Raw genomic sequence first — 21,937 nt, forward strand, 5'->3', positions numbered from 1 at the left:
TCCACAGGACTCTGCACTCTCTTTCCCATCTCCTTCATTTCTCTTTCTGCTGTCAGAAATGCAGCATCATTTCAAACCCACTTGCAGCTGCAGGAGTTACCGCTGATGGTGCCGTGCTGCACTGAGCCTGCCCTCCTGCAAAGCACGCCTACAAACGATGCCTGAGGAAGGGAGTCACTTCCGAAGGACCGACTGTGCACAAAGCTGCATCTCCAGCGGCAACAGGAGCTGCGAATATGGAGCACGTCTCCTGCCATGGGCCCTCGGGGGAACTCCCATGGGTTAAATTTGGGGTGCCAGGTGCTCAGAAACTCCTCTGGAGGAGGCATCGTCCTCCTGCTCTGAGTCCCTCCCTGCGGCAGCTTCTCCTTTCTCTGCAGGTGCTGTGTGAGGTTGATAAGGATGGTCAGGATGCTGGCTGCCAGAAGGCATTTCTCTACGGGATAACGGGCAGAATGCAGCAGCAGGAAGCAATGTGACAGGAGCAAGAGGCTCCTGGATATGGCTCTGCCCTGGAGAAGGGCACGAGGAATTCAGTCATCCTTTCCAAATTCCTTCACCAATACTTAATTCTTGGCAAATCCGGCCAGCAGCTATAATTAGAAAAAAACAGAACCGACACAATGGCTGATTCACCAGCAAGGAAATGGGCCTTTTTTGGGCTTTATTTGTGAGTCAGCATCAGCTAAGCGCTGGCGAGGGGGACAGGGGTGAAAACATTTCCTGGCACTGATGGTAACATCACGGGGAAACAGTGCCGCGCTCTGACGGCGGGCCGCGGCTCTGGGCTGATACAAGGGCGCCTGTTTCCGCTCCCCAGGGCCGTGCCAGCCCTCCAGATGTCCTGAGCCCGCTCCTTGAGAGCAGCAGCTGTTCACTCAACGGGCTGGTTTGGCAGCTTCGTCAGGAGCGCCGCATCCAGCTGCTCCGTTCGAGCACAGCCTCTGCAAAGCTGCTGCCGCCTCGTGCCGCGAGCGAGCGGCGGGGAGCCCACAGCAGCAGGCAGCCCGCGTGCCAGCACCCAGGGAAGGCAGCGGTGCTGTGCGGGGCAGCACGGTGCTGTGCGGTGCCACAATCCTGCCCGCTGAGCCTCACCCTTGTGGCAGGGATACCACACACCTCGGGGTCAAAACTCCTCACTTGGGTCATGCCACACATCTGCTGGATGTTGTCCCGATCAGCCCCGAAAGCATCAAAACCTTGGTGAGGTTTGAGAAGGGTCCCTGTGGAAACGGGAGGTTGGCTTTAGGTTTGCCCAGGCTGGCCAAAGCATCCTGTTGTACCAACCGCAGCCGCTTCACTGAGCCCGACAATTTTCTCTGCAGATCTGGTGAGGATTTCACTCGAGAAGCCACTCGAAGCTAGGCCACTCAGATGCGCTGGTGGTTTATGAAAATCCCATCCTAAAACTAGGTAATGCTCAAGTACCTCTTCTGAGACAAGTGAAAGATGCTGTCAGCCTTCTTAATTGCATAATAAGAGAGAGAAAAAACAGGTGTCAAGGAAACAGGAAGGCTGGATGAACACATGTCCCAGTCCCTTTGAAAGGGGTCAGTCTTTACCCACATCAGGAACCGGCTGTAATGATGCCACTAAAATAAAGCAAGGAGTGCAAACCCAAGTATACAAGCAAAATCATCCACATGGATTTTAATGGAGCAAGGTCATGGAGTTCTTTGCACAGAGTCAGAGCTGTGCAGAGGGAGATAATGGATGACCCGACGCAAAGCTGCCATTTCCAGCCTGTAACTGTAAAGTTACAGCTAATGAGCATTCAACTTTTTTGTATTGATCATCTCCCTGCAGAGAGGGCTCTGCGATTGCACCTCCTGAGAGCAGCATGGGAGTGAAAACCACATTAGCTCCTAATGGAAGATCTGAATTAAATCTCTGTTGGTGACAAGGATGAATTCGGGCCCAGATACTTTCCTGAACTCTGGGCTCTCTTATCTAATGCTTAAGAGCCCCGGTAACGTCTCTATGCATGGAGCTGGAGATCCACCCTGTGGAAAAACTTCCAAATAACCACTGAAGTGGCAACGTAAGAATTATTTTCTCTCATTTTACTCTGAGTTTTACTATGCAGTAGCCTCTCTAAGTATCAGAGCTAGCTTGCACCTGAGGATGCTACATGCAGCATCTTGGATGTGGGCTGAAAACTGATGAAAGACCCCAGAGCAGCTCCCTGTAAGTGCTGGCACTGACTTGCTGTGTCAGTCTGGGTCTCACCTCTCAGCTTTGGCTTCCCCACACAGAAAGCAACAAGAAGAATATCTAAACTTGTTCTGAGTGGCACCGTGTCAGGAGTGGCAAAAGTTATTATGAAGAGGTCCCTTTGCAGGGAACTAGACAGTGCTGTAAATGGACCGGTCAATCAGGACAATTCCGCGGGCACTCAGAGATCAAACACATCACGCAGTGGAAATCTGGAAACCTACATTTAAAGGCACTACAAACAGATTTCTCCCCTGCAAACTGTCCCGACCTGTGAAAGGAACTGTCTGTCGAGGTATTTGCAGAATGCCAGGGGCAAGCAGCACGTCAGGAGCATCGCTGCTGCTCGTTTCAATGTAGGCCATGCCCAGCTTCTGGTAAGGGAGGACAGAGCTTCAGAAGCGTAGGAAACTGCCTAGGGGAAGTCTTCCCTGAGCACCACCCTGAGCCAGCCCTTCCGGAGGCGTAGGGTTCTCTGTTTACTTTGGAAGACCTTAAAGCTGCTTCCTCCTCAGCTCCAAAAACACCAGGGGAACAATTAACAGCCTTCCCTCCCCAGTCTTTGGGCAGCTCGCGCCCATCTGATGCGCACGGCAAGCCTCGGCTGTGCTTTGAGGAGCGCCTGTTACCTTTCCTGGTGCAGTTGGTGCCCTCGGGGTCTCGGACGTAGCCGTCCTCGCACTCCTGGCAGTGGAAGCCAGTGGTGTGGTACAGGCAGCCGATGCACTCCCCGCTCTCCGGCTTGCAGACGCTGGGTGACAGCGCCGGGTCCACGTTCCCGTTGCACTGACACCTGACGCAGATGCTGTCCGAGTTGTAGTAGCCGCTGTCGCACTGGTTGCAGTTCGGGCCGGTGTAGCCAGCTTTGCATTTGTCGCACGTTGGGGCAGCTTCACCAGGCTCTAAGGAACAGAGAAAGCAAAAGAGGGATGTGCCATAGCCCCTCAGAGAAACACCCGCTGGGGGATTTGTTCTGTGGGACCCGACCGTAAACCACTTCGACAAGAATCAGCAGCCACTGAGTGTTAATCTCTAAGAACTGTATTTTTGGCTTAAAATCTAACTGCTGCATCCTCTGTTTCTAGGGGGAAAAAAAACGCTTTGTGGGTTTCTGACGCCTGGTACCAGCATCACAGAGCATGCTCAGCACGTTGCTAAGCGAACGGATGATTGCTCCTGAATGCTTCCATCTCGAGCAGCCAATTTCAGGAAGCAGCTGGAACTGTATCGGGGATGTCAGCAATCTGCAGGAACTTTGGGGCCTATATGAAGCCAGAGGAGGCTTGATTGCACAACTGATTAAGGAAATATCAAAAAAAAAGTCTTACATACGTTCATTACAGCTATGACTTTTCTCAGTTATATCAAAACAGAGCGGGAAGATGGGGAAATCACGTTTGAGTCCCATGCAGATGTCCAAAAGCAAGCTCACGGAGGCACGGACGGCTGCGTGGCGCTGCTGGGCATCTCCTGCGCCTCTCCCTGCTGCCACAAGCGTGGTGGTTTCTCTCTGCAAAACTCTGCAGGCTTTTCAGAACAAGCTGTGTGCTGACTGATCTGCCTCCGCCACAGCCGCAGCCAGCAGCAAAGGGCTTCTGACACCTCTGCTGCACACCTGCTCTCGCAAGAGCGAGGCAAGCACCAGCAAAACGCCTCGAGCCTCACCGGGCTCCTGGGGCTGCTCCCACCAAGACGCCCCGGTCCCACCCTCACGGGCTATAAACCACCCCGCAGGCTGATGCACTCTGAGCAGCGATTTAATCAAACACTTTGAGAAGAGCCGTGCTCCTTATCAGAGGAATGAGACCCAACCCCAAAGCCTTACGTATTCGGCAGGTGCCGGTCGATGCCACGGTGGAGCACGGGCAGCGGTGGCAGGCGCGGGCGCTTCGGTAGAAGCCCTCCTTGCAGAGCTCGCAGTGCTTCCCCTCCGTGTTGCCCTCGCAGTGCAGGCAGGTGCCTGGGGACAGGAGAACAAGCAGCCGGTCAGCAGCAGGAACTGGAGCAGAACATTTGGAGCAAGAATGTGCCTGGGGTGCTGGCAATTATCAGAGCTCTCAGGTGGTTTGGGATGCCCTCCGGCCAAAACACAACCGTGGGACCAGCCCTGGCCTCTTATGACCTTCTGAGGGTCATCCCCTGCTCCACACATACATGGAAAAGTAGGTAGCCCCAGCAGAGATGCCCGCAGCTCATCACTTTTAAAGGTCAGTGCGGGTAAATACACGCTATCAGTATTAAATATTCCTCAACACAAAGGGTTTGGGTTGGCATCTGTGACAGCAAGCCAGGATCTTGATGCTTAAACTCCCCTAGGCTCAAGAGGGATCCCTCCAGCTCACGCCTTTACCTCTTTTTGTGTTCCTACACCACAAATCTGGGGGCCAGGGGTAAATAAATGCCACCGTCCTGCTCTGGGGGCTGATGGCTCCGTCCCAGCAGCGTGGCTGCAGCTCCTCCATCCCCGTCACAGGACTGTTTGCTACGGGCACCAGCCCGCAGCAGCACTGACCTTCCTGCAGAAACAGAGGAGACCTGGGGGCACCCGTGAGCCCCCGCCCCTACCTGGGGAAGCCCCTGAATCAGAAAACCGACAGGCTGTGTCTCAGAAGAGGCTGTGTCCTAATGGCCCTCTAAATTGCATTTCAACATTACCGTGAGCAGAGAAAGAAAAATCTCCCTAGTTATAAAAAGGCAGCCGCAACCAGAAGCCCATCCATCAGTGGGAACATCCTATAATTCAGCAGGCTGCTCGTCGAGGTGGCAGTGACCTGAGGGGTGCTTTTTTGATTAAATCCCCTGTACAAGGCTCTAAAAGGGCAACAGCCACCTTACAACAAACCAGGGGGGGCACAGCACGGTTTATTCCCTGCATATCTGAGCACCGACAGGAGGTTTGCTGAGCTGCAGTGCTGCGGGGGTATGGAAGAGTCTCCTACCAACACGAACCACGTCTAAAATTCTGAACTGGGCTAACATCAACTGTTAAAAAACCCACAGCAGATTTCCTCATTGATTTCGGAGCGGTTTGGCTCCCGTGCAAGCCCAACACGCTGCACGCCTTCTCCTCCTCTCCCTGCACAGCGAAGGCTCCGCAGCCGAGCATCCCCAGCGCGTCCTCGCAGCCCAGCCTCGTGCCAAGGACGGGAAGCAAACCCTGCAAACCCTGGCGGCTGCCGATTTTGGGAGGCGGCTGATTCACCGCGGCAGAGCCGGCAGCACCCCGGTGACTCAGGACGCCCGCACGGCGTCAGCTCCCCCGCAATGTTTGCTCTGCACCCGGCCGCCTGTCAGACACGAGCCGGTGGGTTTTGTGGGAGAGGTGTCAGGGTTAGAAGGGAAAACCATCTTCTGCTCTCTGCTTCTGCAGCTGCAGCCCTCCGCCAGCCGCTTCGCGAAAGTCACCGTGCCCGAGCAGCACCGAGGTGCCTCGACCCGTGCTCGGCAGGCGGCCGTGGTGGCGTAAAGCCGGGACCACCTCTGTGTTTGCTGTACAGCCGCGGTCAGTCCAGGACCACCTTTCCTGTCGGGGGAAATTACCCACATTTATCTACAGCAGCCCGGCAAAATGGCTGTGTTTCCAGTGAGTCAGCAGCTCGCTCAGCCGCGCAAAGCAATCGGGTATCAATGTGGAAAGCCTTAATAATTAATAGCACTTCCCACCCTGATAAGGCCCTGGGGAGGGATCGGAGCCGGCCGTACCCCAGCTGGGCGGATGCGACCCCACTCGCTGCACAGCCGCGACTCCCGGCACAAGGGTCACGCTGAAGGAAGTGCCTGGGGAGCTCTGGCTGCCCGATTTCCAGCCCAATAATTTAAAATGTTCCTCCTGGGCACGGCTACGCTGAGCGAGGCTGTGCAGGGATGGCTTCCGAGCCGCCAGAGGGAGCCCAAAGTATGGCATTAATGCAGGGAAAAAAAAAAAACTTGAAAATTTGACAAAGCCTGCACAGAGTTGATGTAAAGCTGGGAGGTCACACAAAGTGCAGGCTCTAGAGCAGGCTGAGCACGCTGGGTTCCTCGCAAGGCGGCAGATCGCATTTTTATGGCCTGTTCTCTGTTCTGGTTTTGTTGGGTTCCCCCATCCCCGGCAGCAAATAAAGCAGATGGAGGAAAAGGGGGGGAAAAAAAGGTCATTAACCTAAACGAGGGCTTTTCTCTGCCGTGCAGCAGTCGGGGCTGGAGCACCCCAGTCGCAGGGCAGCCGGAGCAGCCCCAGTCCCGAGGCCACGGCTGCACTGGGGTTTGAATCAAGAGAGGGGGGAACGTCGGGGAAGGAGAAGGAAGAGCAGATTATCTTACTCCTTCACAAAACCCACACGCCCAGCTCCAAATCAGCAGCACAGCTGATGTGTACACAGCTTTAGGTCCAATTTGTATCCTGCAGTATTAGCAGGACATAAGCATGTACTTAAAATTCAGTAAGGAATGAATGCACCAATTCATCCTCGAGGAGTGCAGCCCCCAAGCCCACAAAAACAGCTCTGCTGAGCAGGACCAGGGCGCTTCCTGGGCACAGCCGGCACTGTGCCTGCCTGTTCCTCCACTGCAGACACTCAGGCCACAAGGGAACAAACATTGGTGCCAAAATTGCCCAAAATACCATATTTGACGAGCTCTGTCTCTGTGCCAGCTATCAAAAAAAAAAAACAAACCTCTGCAGCATTTCTGAAATGACTGCCCCTTTCTGAGCTCCTGGGTAAATATTACAGAATTGCTTTCCCTCCTGGAAGTTGTGATGAGAATTTGAGTTTTGCAGGGTGAGTTTTGTTGCTAAGCAGGGGCTGCGCAGGCAGTCGCACGGCACTGCTCCTCTGGGACTTCTCCTTCCAGCGGGGATGGGAAAGCAATTCGTTTTTTTCCCTGTCCTCCCATAAGCTCTTCAAGCACAGGTGCCTCGATATTTGCACTCTAACATCCATATGAGTGAGAGACAGCCAAAGAAATGATCACGGAAAATGAACAGGGCAAACTCATAAGAAGTGAGCAATGTTAATTAGGTGCTGCCAGTATTTTCCAACACTAATTATGTTGTCTGAGGCAATAATAGTCACCTTACGTCACTGCCAGTACAGTATATGTTTCCAGGTAAACAGCAGTTAAACAAAAGCTCCTTAAAAGCCTGTGTTGTGTGTTTGTGTAAGAGAACAATGGAACACTGATTTCCGATAGAGGCTGCAGGATAAAGGCTCCGCACTGCAGCCTGGAGTAAATAACGCAGCTTTTATCGAGAAGAGGACTCGCTCCAGCCTTGCCCTGCATCTTAATTCCAGGTTTAAGGTGAAGATCCGGGGCGCTCAGGGCACAAAGACTCAGGTTAATAGGGTGGGAGTGCAGGTCTGCTGAATGGAAGCGTGAAAAACCAGAGACAGAGAGGCACAGCTCACACCCCCATGGTCAGGAGGGGGAAGGCTGTTTGGCTGTTACCTGTTAAGCGGTCGCAGGCTGTGGAGTGGTTGTTGCACTGGCAGGGCTCGCAGGTGGTTTCGTTGAGGCTGTAGTAGCCGTCACTGCACCGGTCGCACTTGAGGTCCGTTACGCCAACTTTACACTGGCATTTCCCATCGCTGCAGAGAGAAACAAGCTGTGAAATGGGGCGTGCCACGAGGCATCCTGCGTGCAAACCCACGGCCGGTGGCTGGAACGCTCATGCAAAAGCAGTCGTCCTTACAGCGCTTCCAGCAGGGCACCGGGAACCATGGGGCCCTCTGGGAAGCCTCGGACCAAAACCATCCACCAGGATGCTCCGAGAGCCTCCGATCCCGGCTCCTGCAGGTGCTCGGATGCCCTGACGCCCACGCACTCACATGGCGTCCTCAGGTCTCCCCACTGGGGTTTCGCCCCAGGCAGATGTCATCCACCTGCACTTGGGGATCCCGTCACAGCCACAGTAAACCCCTCTGCCCAGGAGGCCTCTGCCCAGCAGGAGCCGGGGGAGGACCGCAAGAGGGGTCACCCCGAGGTGTCCCCCGCAGCTCACCACAACCTGCTTCCTCGGGCACGAGTCCACACAGAGCGCAGCACCGTTAAAATCGAGCGCATTGACGTTGGTTGCTGTGATGGAGCGCCAGGAGGGTATACAAGGCAGGAGCTGCCCCGATTCTTTTGGCTTTCCTTGACAGTCTCTGCATGTAGAGGCTTCTAACCTATTCCTTTCGTGAGCGACTTTACACACCGGCAGCATTTATGCCTAAATCACCAAGAAATAACATAAAAGGCCCCGTAAGCCCCGTGGCACAGTGGCTGCCAGCTGCAGCCCTTCCCTCCTGCACTCCCAGGAGCTGCCACCACCCGAGCGGGGCACAGAAATCCCTCTCCACATCTCCATCAGCCCTGGGGTAAAACCAGCCCTGCGTGCACAGGGAAACCACAATAAAAAAACCTAAATACACGCAATTTGGTCCGCTCCAGGAGATGGGGTTATCCACAGCGGCGGCTCAGCATGGGTTCCACCACGGAGCACCCCTGGGCACCACAGGATGCACCCTCCTGTCCTGTCCTGTCCTGTCCTCTCCACCCTCCTCACCCCCTTCTTTAACTCCACATTTCAGGGCTCGCCGTGCCGGCACGTCAATAAGCCATTGTTCTCCCTCGCTCCTCCTGGGGAAGGGCGAGCAACGCACCATTTGTTTCTGAAAGCCCCTGGAAAAATGCGTTGATTAAAACTAATCGAGGCTGAGGCTTTAAAAGGCCTGATGCGCTGCGGATGCGGTGTTTTTAATTAAAAGGCAGGAGATTGCGATGTTTGGGGAAGACGCTGCTTCTGTGAGGAATTACCATAATTTAGTATTTTTGTCGCTCGTTTACTTGCCAAAGGAAGAGGAGATGCTCAAAGGCACACCAAAATACAGCCAGCAGCCCAAGAGGCCGCACAATTACTTTCAGAACACGAAATTTCAGGCACATTTAATGGGCCGATTACAAGAAAAAGAAACGCGGTGTTTCCTTGCTCTCCAGCCCATTATCTGGGACTGCAGCAGGCAGACGCAGAATTCAAAGGGATGCTGTTGAGCAGCTCAGGCTGTCTGACTTTTAAAAAGCTTTTCACAAGACCCAACATTAATCCAAACGCTGCCACAGTGTTTAAAACAAGAGCAAACAAAAAGCAGTCTGTTTTTATTTGCTTCTGACCACTACTGGGCAGATATTCCTGTAAGCAGGCAGGGGATGGGCAGAGCCAAGAAGGGAAAAACAGCCAATGGGGGATTTCCCTGGAGGCCTGGGTGCCCCGTTTTATTCCCTCCTGTCCCTCGTTCAGGCCTTTATTTCGGTGGCACTCTCCTGTTCCTCTGGCTGGCAGGCTCCCATGTCATTTTTGAAAGGTTTGCTTCCCCGATGGCTCTGCTGGAGCTCCACGCAGCATTTTGGGGGCAGCGTCCCTTGGTTTTACTCGTTAGCTTAAAAATAACAGGAAAAAAAGCTATTTTTTTTTAAAAAAAACACGGTTTTGGAAAGTTTGGTTTTAATGCCTCTCAAGCAGACCCTTTCTCAACATGTTACATATGGCCCAGAGCCAGGTTCTGCATGTGCAAGAATTAAATCACTCAGCAAATATAAAGCTTTGCCTGTGGTCATTGCTCCTATAGAATAAAGCCCGCTTACAACGCTCCTTTTCATAGCTCCAGCCCAGTAAAGGCTGTCAGACACTTTTTAAAGCAAAGGTCAATGATATAAATGCATTGCGACCACAAAAAAGTCCTGTTAACAGACCGATTGTGCCCATAAAAAATCCAGAAACTTGAAAGAAAAGACCCACAGTGTAACACTCGCACAGTGAGAACTGAGCTGGAGTTTGAGCCTAAGCCAGGAATTTCTTTTTTGGGGGAGGTGGGGGGGGAGGAGGGGGAAGGGAACGAAACAGTTTGATGCAGCAACATCAATTGCTCAACTCGATTTCAGATGATGATTAACTCCACCGAAGCCAGCCAGGAAGACTGCAAGGTGACACCTCCGAAATCCTGCCCGGCCCGACGGCGCAGAGCATCACCCAGCTCACTTCCAGCCCGGACCGATGGCCAGGGACGGACACACGGCCAGGACGGGCTGCGCCTGGAAGAACCGGGCAGCAGGGGAACCCACGGCCTTGCAGCAAGAAAGAAAATAAAAGCCTTACGATATCTGCGGCCCGTGACAGATCGCCGTGTGCAGCTGCAGCCGCGCTGGGTTCCCAGACCTCCGCAGACACGGCCCTAAGCGAGGGGACAGGGCAGGCACGAGGCGGAGGAGCACAGCCTCAGGGCTGCCCGGAGGCACGCTGTGCACGGCTTCACGGTGTAACAGAAAACCCTTCACGAGCTCTCTCTAATGATTTCTTTTCTTCTCCTGTTTTTTTTTGTTTTTTTTTTTTTTTTTCCTTTCCCAAGGAGAAGAAATTCATTTTGAATGTTTTCCCAGCTGCCAGACAAACCTGGATGCCCAGCTGCCATTGAGAGCCCAGGAGCTGCCGGACCAAGCCCAAGCTGACCAAAGTGTCCCAGCACTGAGGTTTTGTGCCTTTTTTAGTGTTTTTTTATTTTATTCTTCAAGACTGGCAGGATTTTGGAGCAGATTAAGAGAAGGAGGGAGCTCCCACGGGTCTCAATCGGGACACACCGTGTGGATGGGCCACGCGAAAACTCCCACGGCTCTGAAGGAAAGCTCTGCCAAAGACATTTCCCATCTTTCTGCTTTCTGGCGCACAAAGCACGCCCAGCACCATGGCACAGCATTGCCCAGCACCACACTGCTTGTCAAGAGCTTCTCCCTGAGCTGGTGAGCCCCAAAACTGCAGGGCAGGGTGACGGCATGTCCTAAGCCCCGCAGCGTCCCCAGCTTCACCTGCCTGTCCCCTGCCAGCCGCTGCTGCATCCACGGTGGGCGCAAACCTCCTGTGAGTGAGGCACATCGTTCACCCCAGCAGGGCCGAGGTGTGCCCGTAACGCACACCATTACCAGCGACAGCGCTCCGTATGAATGAGGAGCAACGCGCCGCCGAGCCACGAGCATCTGCACAACAACCCTCGTGCGAAGGCTTTGTCGCACTTTGATGGGATGAGACAAAAAGGGCGCTGCAAGAGACGAGGAGGATTGAGAAGCGACATTGCTACAAGCGGTGCGTTCGACCAGCAAGCGCGGCTCCTTTTGTGCTGGTTCTCTGCGGTGCCTGGCAGCACCGGGGGATGGATGAGTCCTCCTGCGTCCTCCTCACCCCCTGCGAACCGAGCCCTACAAGACACGTCCACGGAAAGCCCTGGCTATTAACACCTGCCCTAAGCAAACCGAGAACCATCATAACGCACGCGTTGGTTTTCCTTTCGGCCAATTCATTTGAATGTCAACACGTGGGGAAACAGCGAGCAGGAAAAGCCCCGTAATAGCACACGGCCGGGTTTCGCCTCCCCGCTCCCTCGGCTCCCCGCGACGCCGCTGGAAGCCAAACCGCTTTCGTGGAAGCGTTACCGCAGGCAGCGAGCCCCGCGCCCGGCTCTGAGCCGCCTTTGTGGCGGGCAGAAGAAGCGGGGCTTTATCGTGGCGAACATTGGGCCATTGTGCGCCGCATTCCTCGCTTTGTGCCGGGGGACGGCATCTGTTTAGACGGCAGCCCTCGACAGAGAGGGGACCCTTCACAGCTCTGAAAGGCCGCTCTGTAAATGTCAAAGGGACACCTTGTCCAGCCGCCACCGCCTCCCCCCGACCCTGCCGGGGACGCCCTGCGTCACGGGAAAGCCGGGCATCTCCTGCCCTGGTGCCCCCGGCACCACCCGCGGGGACTTGGTGGCAATGGGGAGACCGCGATGGCCCCGGAGAGCAAGGTTGGGTGGGGTCCCCTGTGGAGGAGCAGTGAAAGCCTGGCTAAGTGCAAAATCCCAGCCCCATAGGGTGGGTCCCCACAGCCCAGAGCATCCCCTAGAGATGAGGGCAACACGGCCATGGCACGGCCAACCTGGTGCAGAAGATGACACATCAGTGGGGAAGGCAGGGAGAAGGGGCTGATCTCCACCGGTCCCACTGGTTTTGCACAGCGTAGCCCCTCCATCCCCTAGACCTCTACTGACACCTCCTTGCATGGGATAGGAAAAGGCACGGGCAACAAGCGTGGCCCGAAATCTGGCTGGGCACCACCTCCCCAAATCCAGAATTCAGCCATCGGAGCTTGTAGAGCCGTGCCGGTATTTTTTTTGAGGGCAGTCAGCGTTCACCAGAGCAGCAAGTCTGCGAGAGGCAAGAGAGGAACGGCGAAGCCTGTTGGAAAATCAGCAAAATACCAGGATTTCTGAGAAGCCCCAATTACTGTAGGGGAGATGATAACAGCCTGCCGCTCACTGCCGCTGTGCCTGATCGCTCATCCGTTCCCCTCTCCCGTCTGCAACCTGATAAAAATGGGTGCAGGTACAATATTTACCTGCCTGAGGGGGGAAGAGAGAGGGAGAGCTAAACCAGATGCAAAGGATACGAGAGTCTGTAATAGAAGAGATATTTTGATAATTAAAGTATGCAGAAAAATATGCTCTACCCGGGTATTCTGCATTTATGACGTCCACATGCAACAATTTCCGCTACGAAAAAAATCTGTTCTTGGCAGAGGGCTGCTGACGAGGCATTGCTCGGAGATAATGAGCCACCACTTGTGCTCAGGCGATCTATAAAAGAGAGCACAGTCTTTCTGGAATAGGGGAAAATGTGCTTTTATGGGGATGGTTTTTCAGAAGTCCTTGGGAAGTTGGGTTTCCAAGGCCCAGTCTCTGAAGGGAGCAGTGCCTGGTGTGGTTTATGGGGCTGCTAAGGTACAGCAGGATGGAACCACCCCTCCCACCCCCCAAGAAAAAAAAAAAGAAAAAAAAAAGATATTTCCAAGAGTGTGACGACACGAATGGCATAAAATGAGAATTTTCTTTATGCAAAATGCAAACTCCACTGCCTTCCCTCAGGCAACCCTGCGTGCCTGGCTCCTTCCTGCCCAGGCTAGGGAAGCTCCACAAAACCCTTGAATGTCAGTGGCTCTGCATTTTAGTCAAACACGCCGTGATTTCCCCCGTGATTTCTTTGCATCTTCCCACATCCAAACACCTCCGCAAGCCCGGCGAGCCGCTGTCCTTGCCCAGCTCCCCCAGAGCCCCCAGCCCTCATTCAAAGACCCTCACAGAGGACATTGTCCGGTGCTGCTGACCTTGCTCCCATCAGCAACGCTCTCACAGATCCGTGTGAGCAAGGGTCAGCAGCGCAGCCTCTCAAAGGAGCAGCCCACCACAAAGAAGGCACAGAGGGACGGATGCTGCCCCGCCATCGGCGCCCCCCTTTCAGCCTCGCAGCTCCAGGGCACAGCCATGTACAAATGCTCTCAGGGACGCTCCGCTTTAATTCTTTTTAATGGGGACACAAAGCATCAGATCCCCTCGAGGGGGCAAAACATCTCTGAATTAACGCTTTGGCATTTATATGCATGATCTTTTTATTTTTTGTCTTTTTAGAACGGAAGCGAGTGACAGCAGCTCCTCAAACACGCCTTACGCCGAGCCTGTGGCACGAAGCGCGGCTGAAGCCGGACCCCACGCCGCAGAGCTGCGAGGAGCAAGGAGCGGCTGCTCAGCTAGCAGAGGAGCAGCGTGTTTCAGCTCAGGGCACAAGGCAAAGCAGCTGTCAGCTCCAGGCAGCACGTCGCAGCTTCTGCTTCCCATCACCCCTCTGCTCGTGGGGAAACTGAGGCACGGGCTGATGGAGCGACATATTAAATTTGCAAAAGCCCATCTTGACATACACCTCTTTTCATTATGGACAACAATAGTACATTATACGTGTCTAATTTAGAGGGTTTTTTTATTTTTTAAAGGGAACTGGCAGTGCTAGTGTGAGTTGGATGGTTAGCCCATGCCAGCCAAACCACCCGACGATCCTTACGCGCCCCACGGCAGCCACAGCTCCCGGTGTTCACCAGCACGGGCCGTGCTGCAGTAGAAGATGAGGTGCACCACATCACCTTCCCTGCGATGGAGAGAAACTAACCATAACCACACAAGCAACTTCTCAATACCCGAAAGCCTCACCAAGTGATTTTCTCCCCTCTCGCATCAGCCAGCAATGTCTCTGAAGACAGAAATAAAAGAAAACTTCATAGAAAGGGGAAACAGCAATGGGAAACTGAGCCCTGAACCCTTCTGCAGGCCAGCACCATCTCGCAGCACCTTCTCCATCACATCCCAAAACACGGGGCGCGAGAGCAGCCGCATAGGGGGATGCTTGCCCACGTGCCCCCACGAAGAAAAGCCGAGTCCTACGTCCTGCACTAGGAAAGCCTTGAAGAAATGCCTGGTAGGAGGTAAACGAGGGCAACGCCACCAGTCCTCCCAGTCATGGGGCGCAGGGAGGCACTGGGATGCTTTCCGGGTGGCCCTGCCCTGTCTGCAGCCCGGCACGGGGCTGGCTGGTGCTGCTAGCAAGGGAGAAAATGCAAAGTCATTTGACATCTCCTCCTCTCGCAGGCTTGGTGTTACACATAATCCCGCTTCGTTAATTAAGCCAGGCAGAGGACAGGTCTGCACAGGAAAACTATTTCACCATAGATTGAAATAGCTGTGCCTGTGCAGCTCCTTGTGTGGTGCTCGGCGGCAGGAGGAGGCTTCCCACCGAGCCCAGCCCCGTTACTCGGCCCCCTGTGGGGAGAAGCTGCTGGAGCATCACCTCCACCAGGCAGGGCCAGCCCTGGGAGCAGGAGGACGGGTGGGCAAAGCACCAAGTGCTCTCTGCTGGAGGTGCCCAACCGATGGTGCCAGGGACACAGCTGGTGGGGGCAGCTCCTGGCCAGGACCACATCACCACGGGGCTGGGGCCACCACGGGCACCATCACCACCTGCCCCCACCAGGGGCTTTGGTCCTGAGGCTCGGACAACCCCTTGTGCTCAGCCCGTGCTCCCACAGGAGCCCTCGTCCTCAGCTTCCCCTGCTCCACGACCCTGAAACTTCACCTTTTCTTCTCCCTTCCTGTGGACCAAGGCCACGGCTATCTCCAGCGAGCACCCGCACAGCATCCAAGCCAGCAAAACAGGGCTTGTGCGAGGAGCCCAGGCGTCACCGCAGCGGGGACAGCTCGCTCCTGCTCTGCAGGATGCGTCAGCCCCGCGCGGCACCGGGCCAGGCTCCACGCCGCAGGGTGAGAGCAGCCACCCAACGCGGCTGACTCACCGGCACGGAAAGCCTCCGCCTCCCAGGGGGGACTCCCAGATAAGCAAATAAGAATTATAAATAAATAATTTTTTTTTTCAAAACAGCAACCTTCGATTAGTGGCTCTGGAGCCCATTCACAGAGACAGCGTGTCAGGTCAATGTTCACTCCCAAAGTCAACGATCCGCCTCAGGAAAGGGATTTTTTTTTTATTTATTTATTTTTATTTGATGGTCTGCATTTGCGGTCTAGTTAATAAACAGTGTATTTGGCTGGCCAGATGGCACAAGGATAGAGCATGCCTGGAAATAATAATAATAACCATCATATGGTGGTGCTTTAAAAGGCACTTTTGCACAAGCCTGAGCGAGCTGACTGCCCCAAGCACTCAGCCTTCAGGCAGGCTGTCCCTGAAATCAGCCACTGGCGGAGCTGCTCAGAGCCTGAAACACTGCTGCTGCTTCACCCCAAGACTCTTCTGAAGAGCAGGCACTTTTTTCTTAAGCCAGCATGCAGGAATTAACTTGTGCAAGTGAATGTTTGGCTGGCACTTTAAAATATAATAATAATAACAAAAAAAAAAAAAGCGGACAGCTGTCAGGATTTTTTTTTTAAACATCAACAAAGCTGGAGCTGGCTGCTGGCGCTGCGCCATGCTGGCATGCCCCATCCCGAGCAGGGGCTGCCCCGTGCGCTCCTCGTGCTGCAGATCACCACACCCGGTCCCCAGCATCTGCTCTGCCCAGCTCCCAAGCCCCTCTCCTGGACGTCTGTCTCCTTATTTCTTTAATTCTTGACTTTGTTTTATTATTTCTCAACTTGTTTTTTTGCTCTGGTTGTGACCAGTCCCTACTGCTGTGGGAACGAGAGCAGTGATGATTTAGTGCGGGTGCAGCGAGCAGCGCCCCAGCCCTGCAGCACAGACGGCTGACCCAGTTCTCCTCTCTTTAAATACCTAGAGGTCATTTCAGCCTGTGGCCAACCTCACGGAGCACGCAGGAGAAACACAGAGCAATCTATGCCACCATCAGTCCTCCTCTCTCCTCCTGCCCAAGACTTTCTCCCAGTTTTGCCCCACGCTCCCTCTTCTAAACGCCTGAGGATCCATCTCCCCCACGTTCCTCAAGGCTGCAAAACAATACAGCAATAGGAAGAGCTAGGGACATTCTCCGCCACTTCTGGGTCTTCTCACGTTGGGATGGGGCACGAGGGCTCACCACGTGTACCAGCTCCTTCTCCTTCACACCTCGGAGCAGCCCACCCACAGCTCCCGGGGCGCTTCCCGCTGGCGTGGGCGGATGGCACCCACTGACACAGGTCGGGACAGGAACGCTCCCTGCCCCTCGGCTCCTGCCTCTCCAGGATGAGATTCCCCCAATCTGCCGTGCTGCCCCGTTTGTCTTTCCATCAGGTCCCACCAAACTTGCCTTTCCTATTCTGCGGCAAACCCCGACTCCTCTAGGAATATTTTCCTACTGCTAAAAACGCCAAGTGGAAAACTCCGTCCACCCCCAAGAGTCAGTTTTTTAGTAGGAAGGTCACTGATCTAGGTTCTGATTTTTCATAGCTCATGCCACCAGGGAAACACAGCATTGAAAGAAAAAAGGGGCCATCAACACCGGGCTTGGGTGCTTGGAAAAAACAACGCATGAAGTTATTACAAACAGCATGCCCCTGCAGAACATTGCGGTTCTGACTCAGCACCAGCCTTGGCAGCAACGTGCAGGTGTTGAGCACGCAGGGAGCCCAGACCAAACCCCAAAAGACAACAGGACTGATGCCAGCGCAGCAGAAGCTCACGGTAGAGGAACATGTTCATTATACGACAGCTCAGGAGCATCTGCGGCAGCTTTCTTGACGCAGAGAAGGCGCGGACGAGGCTGGGTTAAACGCCGGGCAGGGCAGGAGCCAACGCTTCTTTCACAATGCTGAACAAAGGCAGACCGCAGCACAGTGCCTGCCCCTGCTGCAACTGATCTCCCTTCAGAAAAAAGCCTCACCAAAGCCTCCTGTGCCAGCCCAACCTCTGCATCCCTCCGGGCGGCCGCTGTGAAGGCAGCCTGGTCCAGCAGGGGCTGCGGGATGCACGAGGCGACAGAGGAGAGGTCCTGCTGACACTCAGGGCTGAAGGGTGCCTTGGCTCCTCTGTGGGCTGCCAGGGCTTTTGCCATAGCTACAGATATTTTTATAATCCAGATCTTGAAAGAGAGGAAGAACATGCTTCGTGAATTTTTGTGAAACTAATTTCCTTCCTGTGTTTTTTTTAAATGTTTTAATTTTTTTATATACTAGAGCCAGATGATACAATCCATTCTTGCCTGCTCGGCACCCCAAATCCCAAAAAAAAACACCCCAAGATCCCCATAGCACCCTGGAGCAGGGATGCTCAGCTACTTACTCATCGCAGCTGGATCCGATGGCACCGGCGGGGCTGCAGCCGCAGGGCAGGCACCGCTGCCGGCTGGGGTCGGGGTGGAAGCCCTGGGCGCAGCTCTCGCAGCGCGGCCCCGTGTAGCCCTCCAGGCAGACGCAGTGTCCTGGCGTGCCGTGGCAGGAGGCCGCGTCGACGCTCCCCACGGCGCTGCAGTTGCATGGCTCTCCTGCAAGAGGGAAAGAGAGGCTGAAGCCAGCGTGCTGGGGGTACGCGGGGCTTAGGTCATACCCAGGGGATGGGTATAGCCACTTAAATGCATGTATATACACAGAGAATCATAGAATAACCTGAGTTGGAAGGGACCCCCAAGGATCAGAGTCCAGCTCCTGGCCCTACACAGGACCACCCCAAAATCAGACCCTAAATTTGAGGGCATTGTCCAAATGCTTCTTGAACTCTAGCAGGCTCAGGGCTGTGACCACGTCCCTGGGGAGCCTGTCCCAGTGCCCGACCACCTCTGGGTGCAGAACCTTTCCCTAACACCCAACCTGACCCTCCCCTGTCCCAGCTCCATGCCGTCCCCTCGGGTCCTGTCGCTGTCCCCAGAGAGCAGAGCTCAGCGCCTGCCCCTCTGCTCCCCTCGTGAGGGAGCTGCAGGCCGCCATGAGGCCTCCCCTCGTGAGGGAGCTGCAGGCCGCCATGAGGCCTCCCCTCAGCCTCCTCTCCTCTGGGCTGAACAAACCACGTCACCTCAGGCACTCCTCAGACATCTTGCCTTCCAGTCCCTTCACCATCTTCATGTACATATCGTATACATTATAACAGATACATATATATAATCACAGTCATTGTTGTCTGGTTACATGGCTCCAGGAGCTGACCAACACTTGGTGCTGTAACATGAGGATAAAATAATTGCCCCGACCCTGTGCAACCTGCTCTTGGTGGCCCTGCCTGAGCAGGGGCCCGGGCCACAGGACCTCCAGAGGTCCCTTCCAACCTCAGCCATTCCGTGGAAATTAGCAACAGGCGGCAAACCCCCTAATTATAAGATCCGGCATTTCACAGCACGGAAACACCTCAGGTTTACCAACAGGATGTCTTTATGACACGGACATACACGGCATACCTACACGATGCACTAAGTACGACCACTGTTCACTGAGAAACAAAACAAAATCCCCTGAAGACCAGAGGGATTTGAGCTCCGTGCGTTTGGGGCTGAGCATCTTCCACCTCCCATCGCAGAGGTCTGTCCTCTGGAAGTCTGCCCTCTGCTCTGGGAGCACGAACATGCCTTTAACCACCAGGGCAGCGGGGACCTCCTGACCTGCAGCTGCCACCCTGCCTACCACACAACGGCCACCATCAGCCCCACCGCAAGCTTTGGGGCCCCACACACGTGCTTTGGGGACACTTGTTCTTCACAGGGCTGTGGAGACCACACACCAAAAAAAAATATCTTTTGAGCAAATGGTGCCTTTCGAGCCACCCCCCACTGTATTTCTCATAATATTGTGAAGTACCAAACACACCAAAGAGAACAACCTCCCCAGCAATTTGTTTCTGACACGAGCTTTATCTCCGCTTCTTCATTGCAAAATATTTGGTGCCTTAATAATTTAAAGGCTTTCGCTGCCAAGTGTGAATTATAAACGAGGATTATTTTCTGAAGTAGCGCATAAAGCATCAGGGGCTTTACGCAAGCGTTGCTGTTTGTTTTTGCCTGAGAAAAGCCATATTCGGGGCACTGCACAGAGGGGAGAGGCCAGGCCCCCGGCCCAAGAAAATCAGGCTGAAACAAAGATCAAATCACGCCAAGAAGGCACACGACTACTGCTCCACATCAGAGCTAGGATTTAAGGTCATCCAACATTGACACCGCACACCTGTGCCCCAATTGTGGGGACTGGAAATGGCTTCCCAGGCCAGACAGGTCTTCAGCAGGTGCCTGCACTGAACCACATTTAAAACCCAGGGACTGCATGAAGATTCATGTATTAATCTATAAGTGATCTGCTAAAATTCGACCACAGTGAAGCCCTCAAAAAGTGCCTTTGGAAACAAAAACCGCAGGGTCTCCCACATTGCAGAAGCACTGTAGAAGTTTCCCTGATGGCTGTTGTTGCCCTTTACTGGTAGCAGGTTATAGGGCAGTTTTCTCTGAAGCCCATGAATTACGCGTGGACTCTTCAAGAAGTAATGGAGTCCCCTTCTCCCAAAAGTGCCAGGACCTCTCTGAGCAGCAGCCAGCCAGACTTGCTGCTTAATACCACGCTGCGCCTTGACTGTGTGTTTTCTTCCAACACGAATCACAGAAATACAAGTTATTTAGCTTTGTTACCCCATCAAGACATCTAGAGTATCCCTATGGAAGTTATTTTGCACCTACACACCTGCGAAATTGCACCTCAATTTTCTTCAATCTAAGCCAGCAAATAGGACAAACACCTCAAGATCCACAATTAGCCACTCCAGCATCCACTTCAGATAATGAGCCCAATTCCCGTCTCAATTATTCGAGTGGAACCTCAGCGATTTGGGCACTTGGGCTTCTCCCAGCCAGAGCGAGCCACGAAAACCTGCCTTGAGCCAACACGGCACATGCTCTGCAGTTTGTCAAACACATCAAAACAAATTTTCAAAGCTTGCTTTGTGTTGCAGCTGAGATAGGGCTGTGCCGAAGCAGGTTTATGAGCTTGGTTTTGTGGCCATGCTGCACGAGGGGACAAAAGAATGCTGTCCCCACACACAGCACGCTGGCAGGAGGGGGAAGATTTTGGCTGCACGTTACCTTCAGAGGAAACCAGCCATGGCAAAGAAGGAAAAAACAGAAGTCGGGGAGCTGCGTATATTGGCAAAAGCCTCGCTTTTCTTTAGCCCTTTATCGAAGGACTGCAGGCGTCCATCAAAGAGGATCCGGCCATCGCCACGCCGTGGAGCAGCTCCTTGGGATCATCCCCGGTACTTACAGGAACCCAAGGGGAGGTGAAGGCAGGGATGGACAGGACAGGCCCAGGAGCTGTGAACCCGAACAGCCTGGCTGCACAGTGCAACCGACTCTGGGTTGATCTTGGCAATGGCACCGGCTACAAAAAAGAGTTTTCTTTCCTCCGGCAAGGCTGTTTGCACACTGAGACTCCCTCAGGCTTGGGGAGCTATACGCATTCCAAAAACACACCAGCTAACTTGACGGTGCCTTTTTTTTTTCCCGTCTTCCTCTTTTGCAGGTCAATACTGCACAAATTCGGGTCAAAACCTGGGGGCGACTAATTTCCAGCAGCCAACCTCGATGGCACCACAAAACACCAGCTCCACATTCCCTGAGAGAGCAAGAAATGCTGCAGTAATCCAAAATAACGCAGGCAAAAAGAGCTTTGTGTCGGCAGGCTGGGGGGGGGCACCTCCTGCTGCTGCTGAAACAGGAAAACCTGCAAAATAATCAGACCCAGGCACCTGGTATGGCACCGCAGGGCCAATACCGAAGAGATCTCCCAAAAAGGTGGCTGCCCTGCATCCCCCAACCCTCTCAGGGGATTTTTGGGAAGGGACAATGCCCACGTCAGGAGAGAAGCATCACATGTGGTCGTCCCCCCCCTCCCAGAACAAAGACCCGATCTGCTGTGACCGTCTGACACAACCCCAATGTGCCCTAAATGCCCTTTGGTGGGGAAGCAGAGGAGAAGCAGACAGCAGCATTAAAACCCGGCGGCGAGCGCAGCGTCGGGTTTGACATGATGATGTACCAGACTATGAAAACCCCAGGCTTAATTCAAAAGACACTTTGTTGTCCCGACGGCAGCCGGGTTGGAGGAGGCGAGCGTGATCCCCAGCCAGAAAGGGAAAGCGGCAACGAAGCCTCTACCTTCCAGATCTGGGAATACATCAAAGACGACGAGGACTGGAGGAAAAGATTAGGGAGCGCTGCCCTGGCTCCTGGCCAGCGCCAGGTACTCGGAGCCTTTATTCCGTTTTGTCAAGCGTGCGTTTTGCTTTTGAAGGTAACCTTCAAAAACACCTTACCGAGAGGTTTTGCAAAATGAAAAGGGACGAACAAAGGTGGATGCAGCCCCGAACTGCCCTGTGCCGGGATGCTCGGCCTTGGTTGGAGGCCCCGGGTTTGGCAGGGCATCGCCACCAGCAGCAGACACGGGCACAGCCTTCTCAGGGCCATGGCTCTGGTCTGAGCTCCTGCACCGAGCTCTCCCCGACT

General features: G+C 54.2%; 1 protein-coding gene across 2 annotated transcripts in view; it reads right to left on the bottom strand.

Annotated features, from left to right (window-relative positions):
• The window catches only part of MEGF9 (multiple EGF like domains 9), a 44,293-nt gene that overhangs the window by 5,589 nt on the left and 16,767 nt on the right, over positions 1-21,937 (bottom strand). For both annotated transcript variants that reach the window (XM_083806868.1, XM_083806869.1), the window contains exons 2-5: positions 17,749-17,950; positions 7,642-7,781; positions 4,040-4,174; positions 2,844-3,116 (exon numbers count right to left, since the gene is read on the bottom strand). In XM_083806868.1, coding sequence (XP_083662994.1) covers positions 2,844-3,116; positions 4,040-4,174; positions 7,642-7,781; positions 17,749-17,950 — 750 coding nt within the window. The remainder of the gene's footprint in view (positions 1-2,843; positions 3,117-4,039; positions 4,175-7,641; positions 7,782-17,748; positions 17,951-21,937) is intronic.

Source organism: Anser anser (assembly GCF_964211835.1).
Source record: "Anser anser genome assembly, chromosome: 21".
NCBI lineage: Eukaryota > Metazoa > Chordata > Aves > Anseriformes > Anatidae > Anser > Anser anser.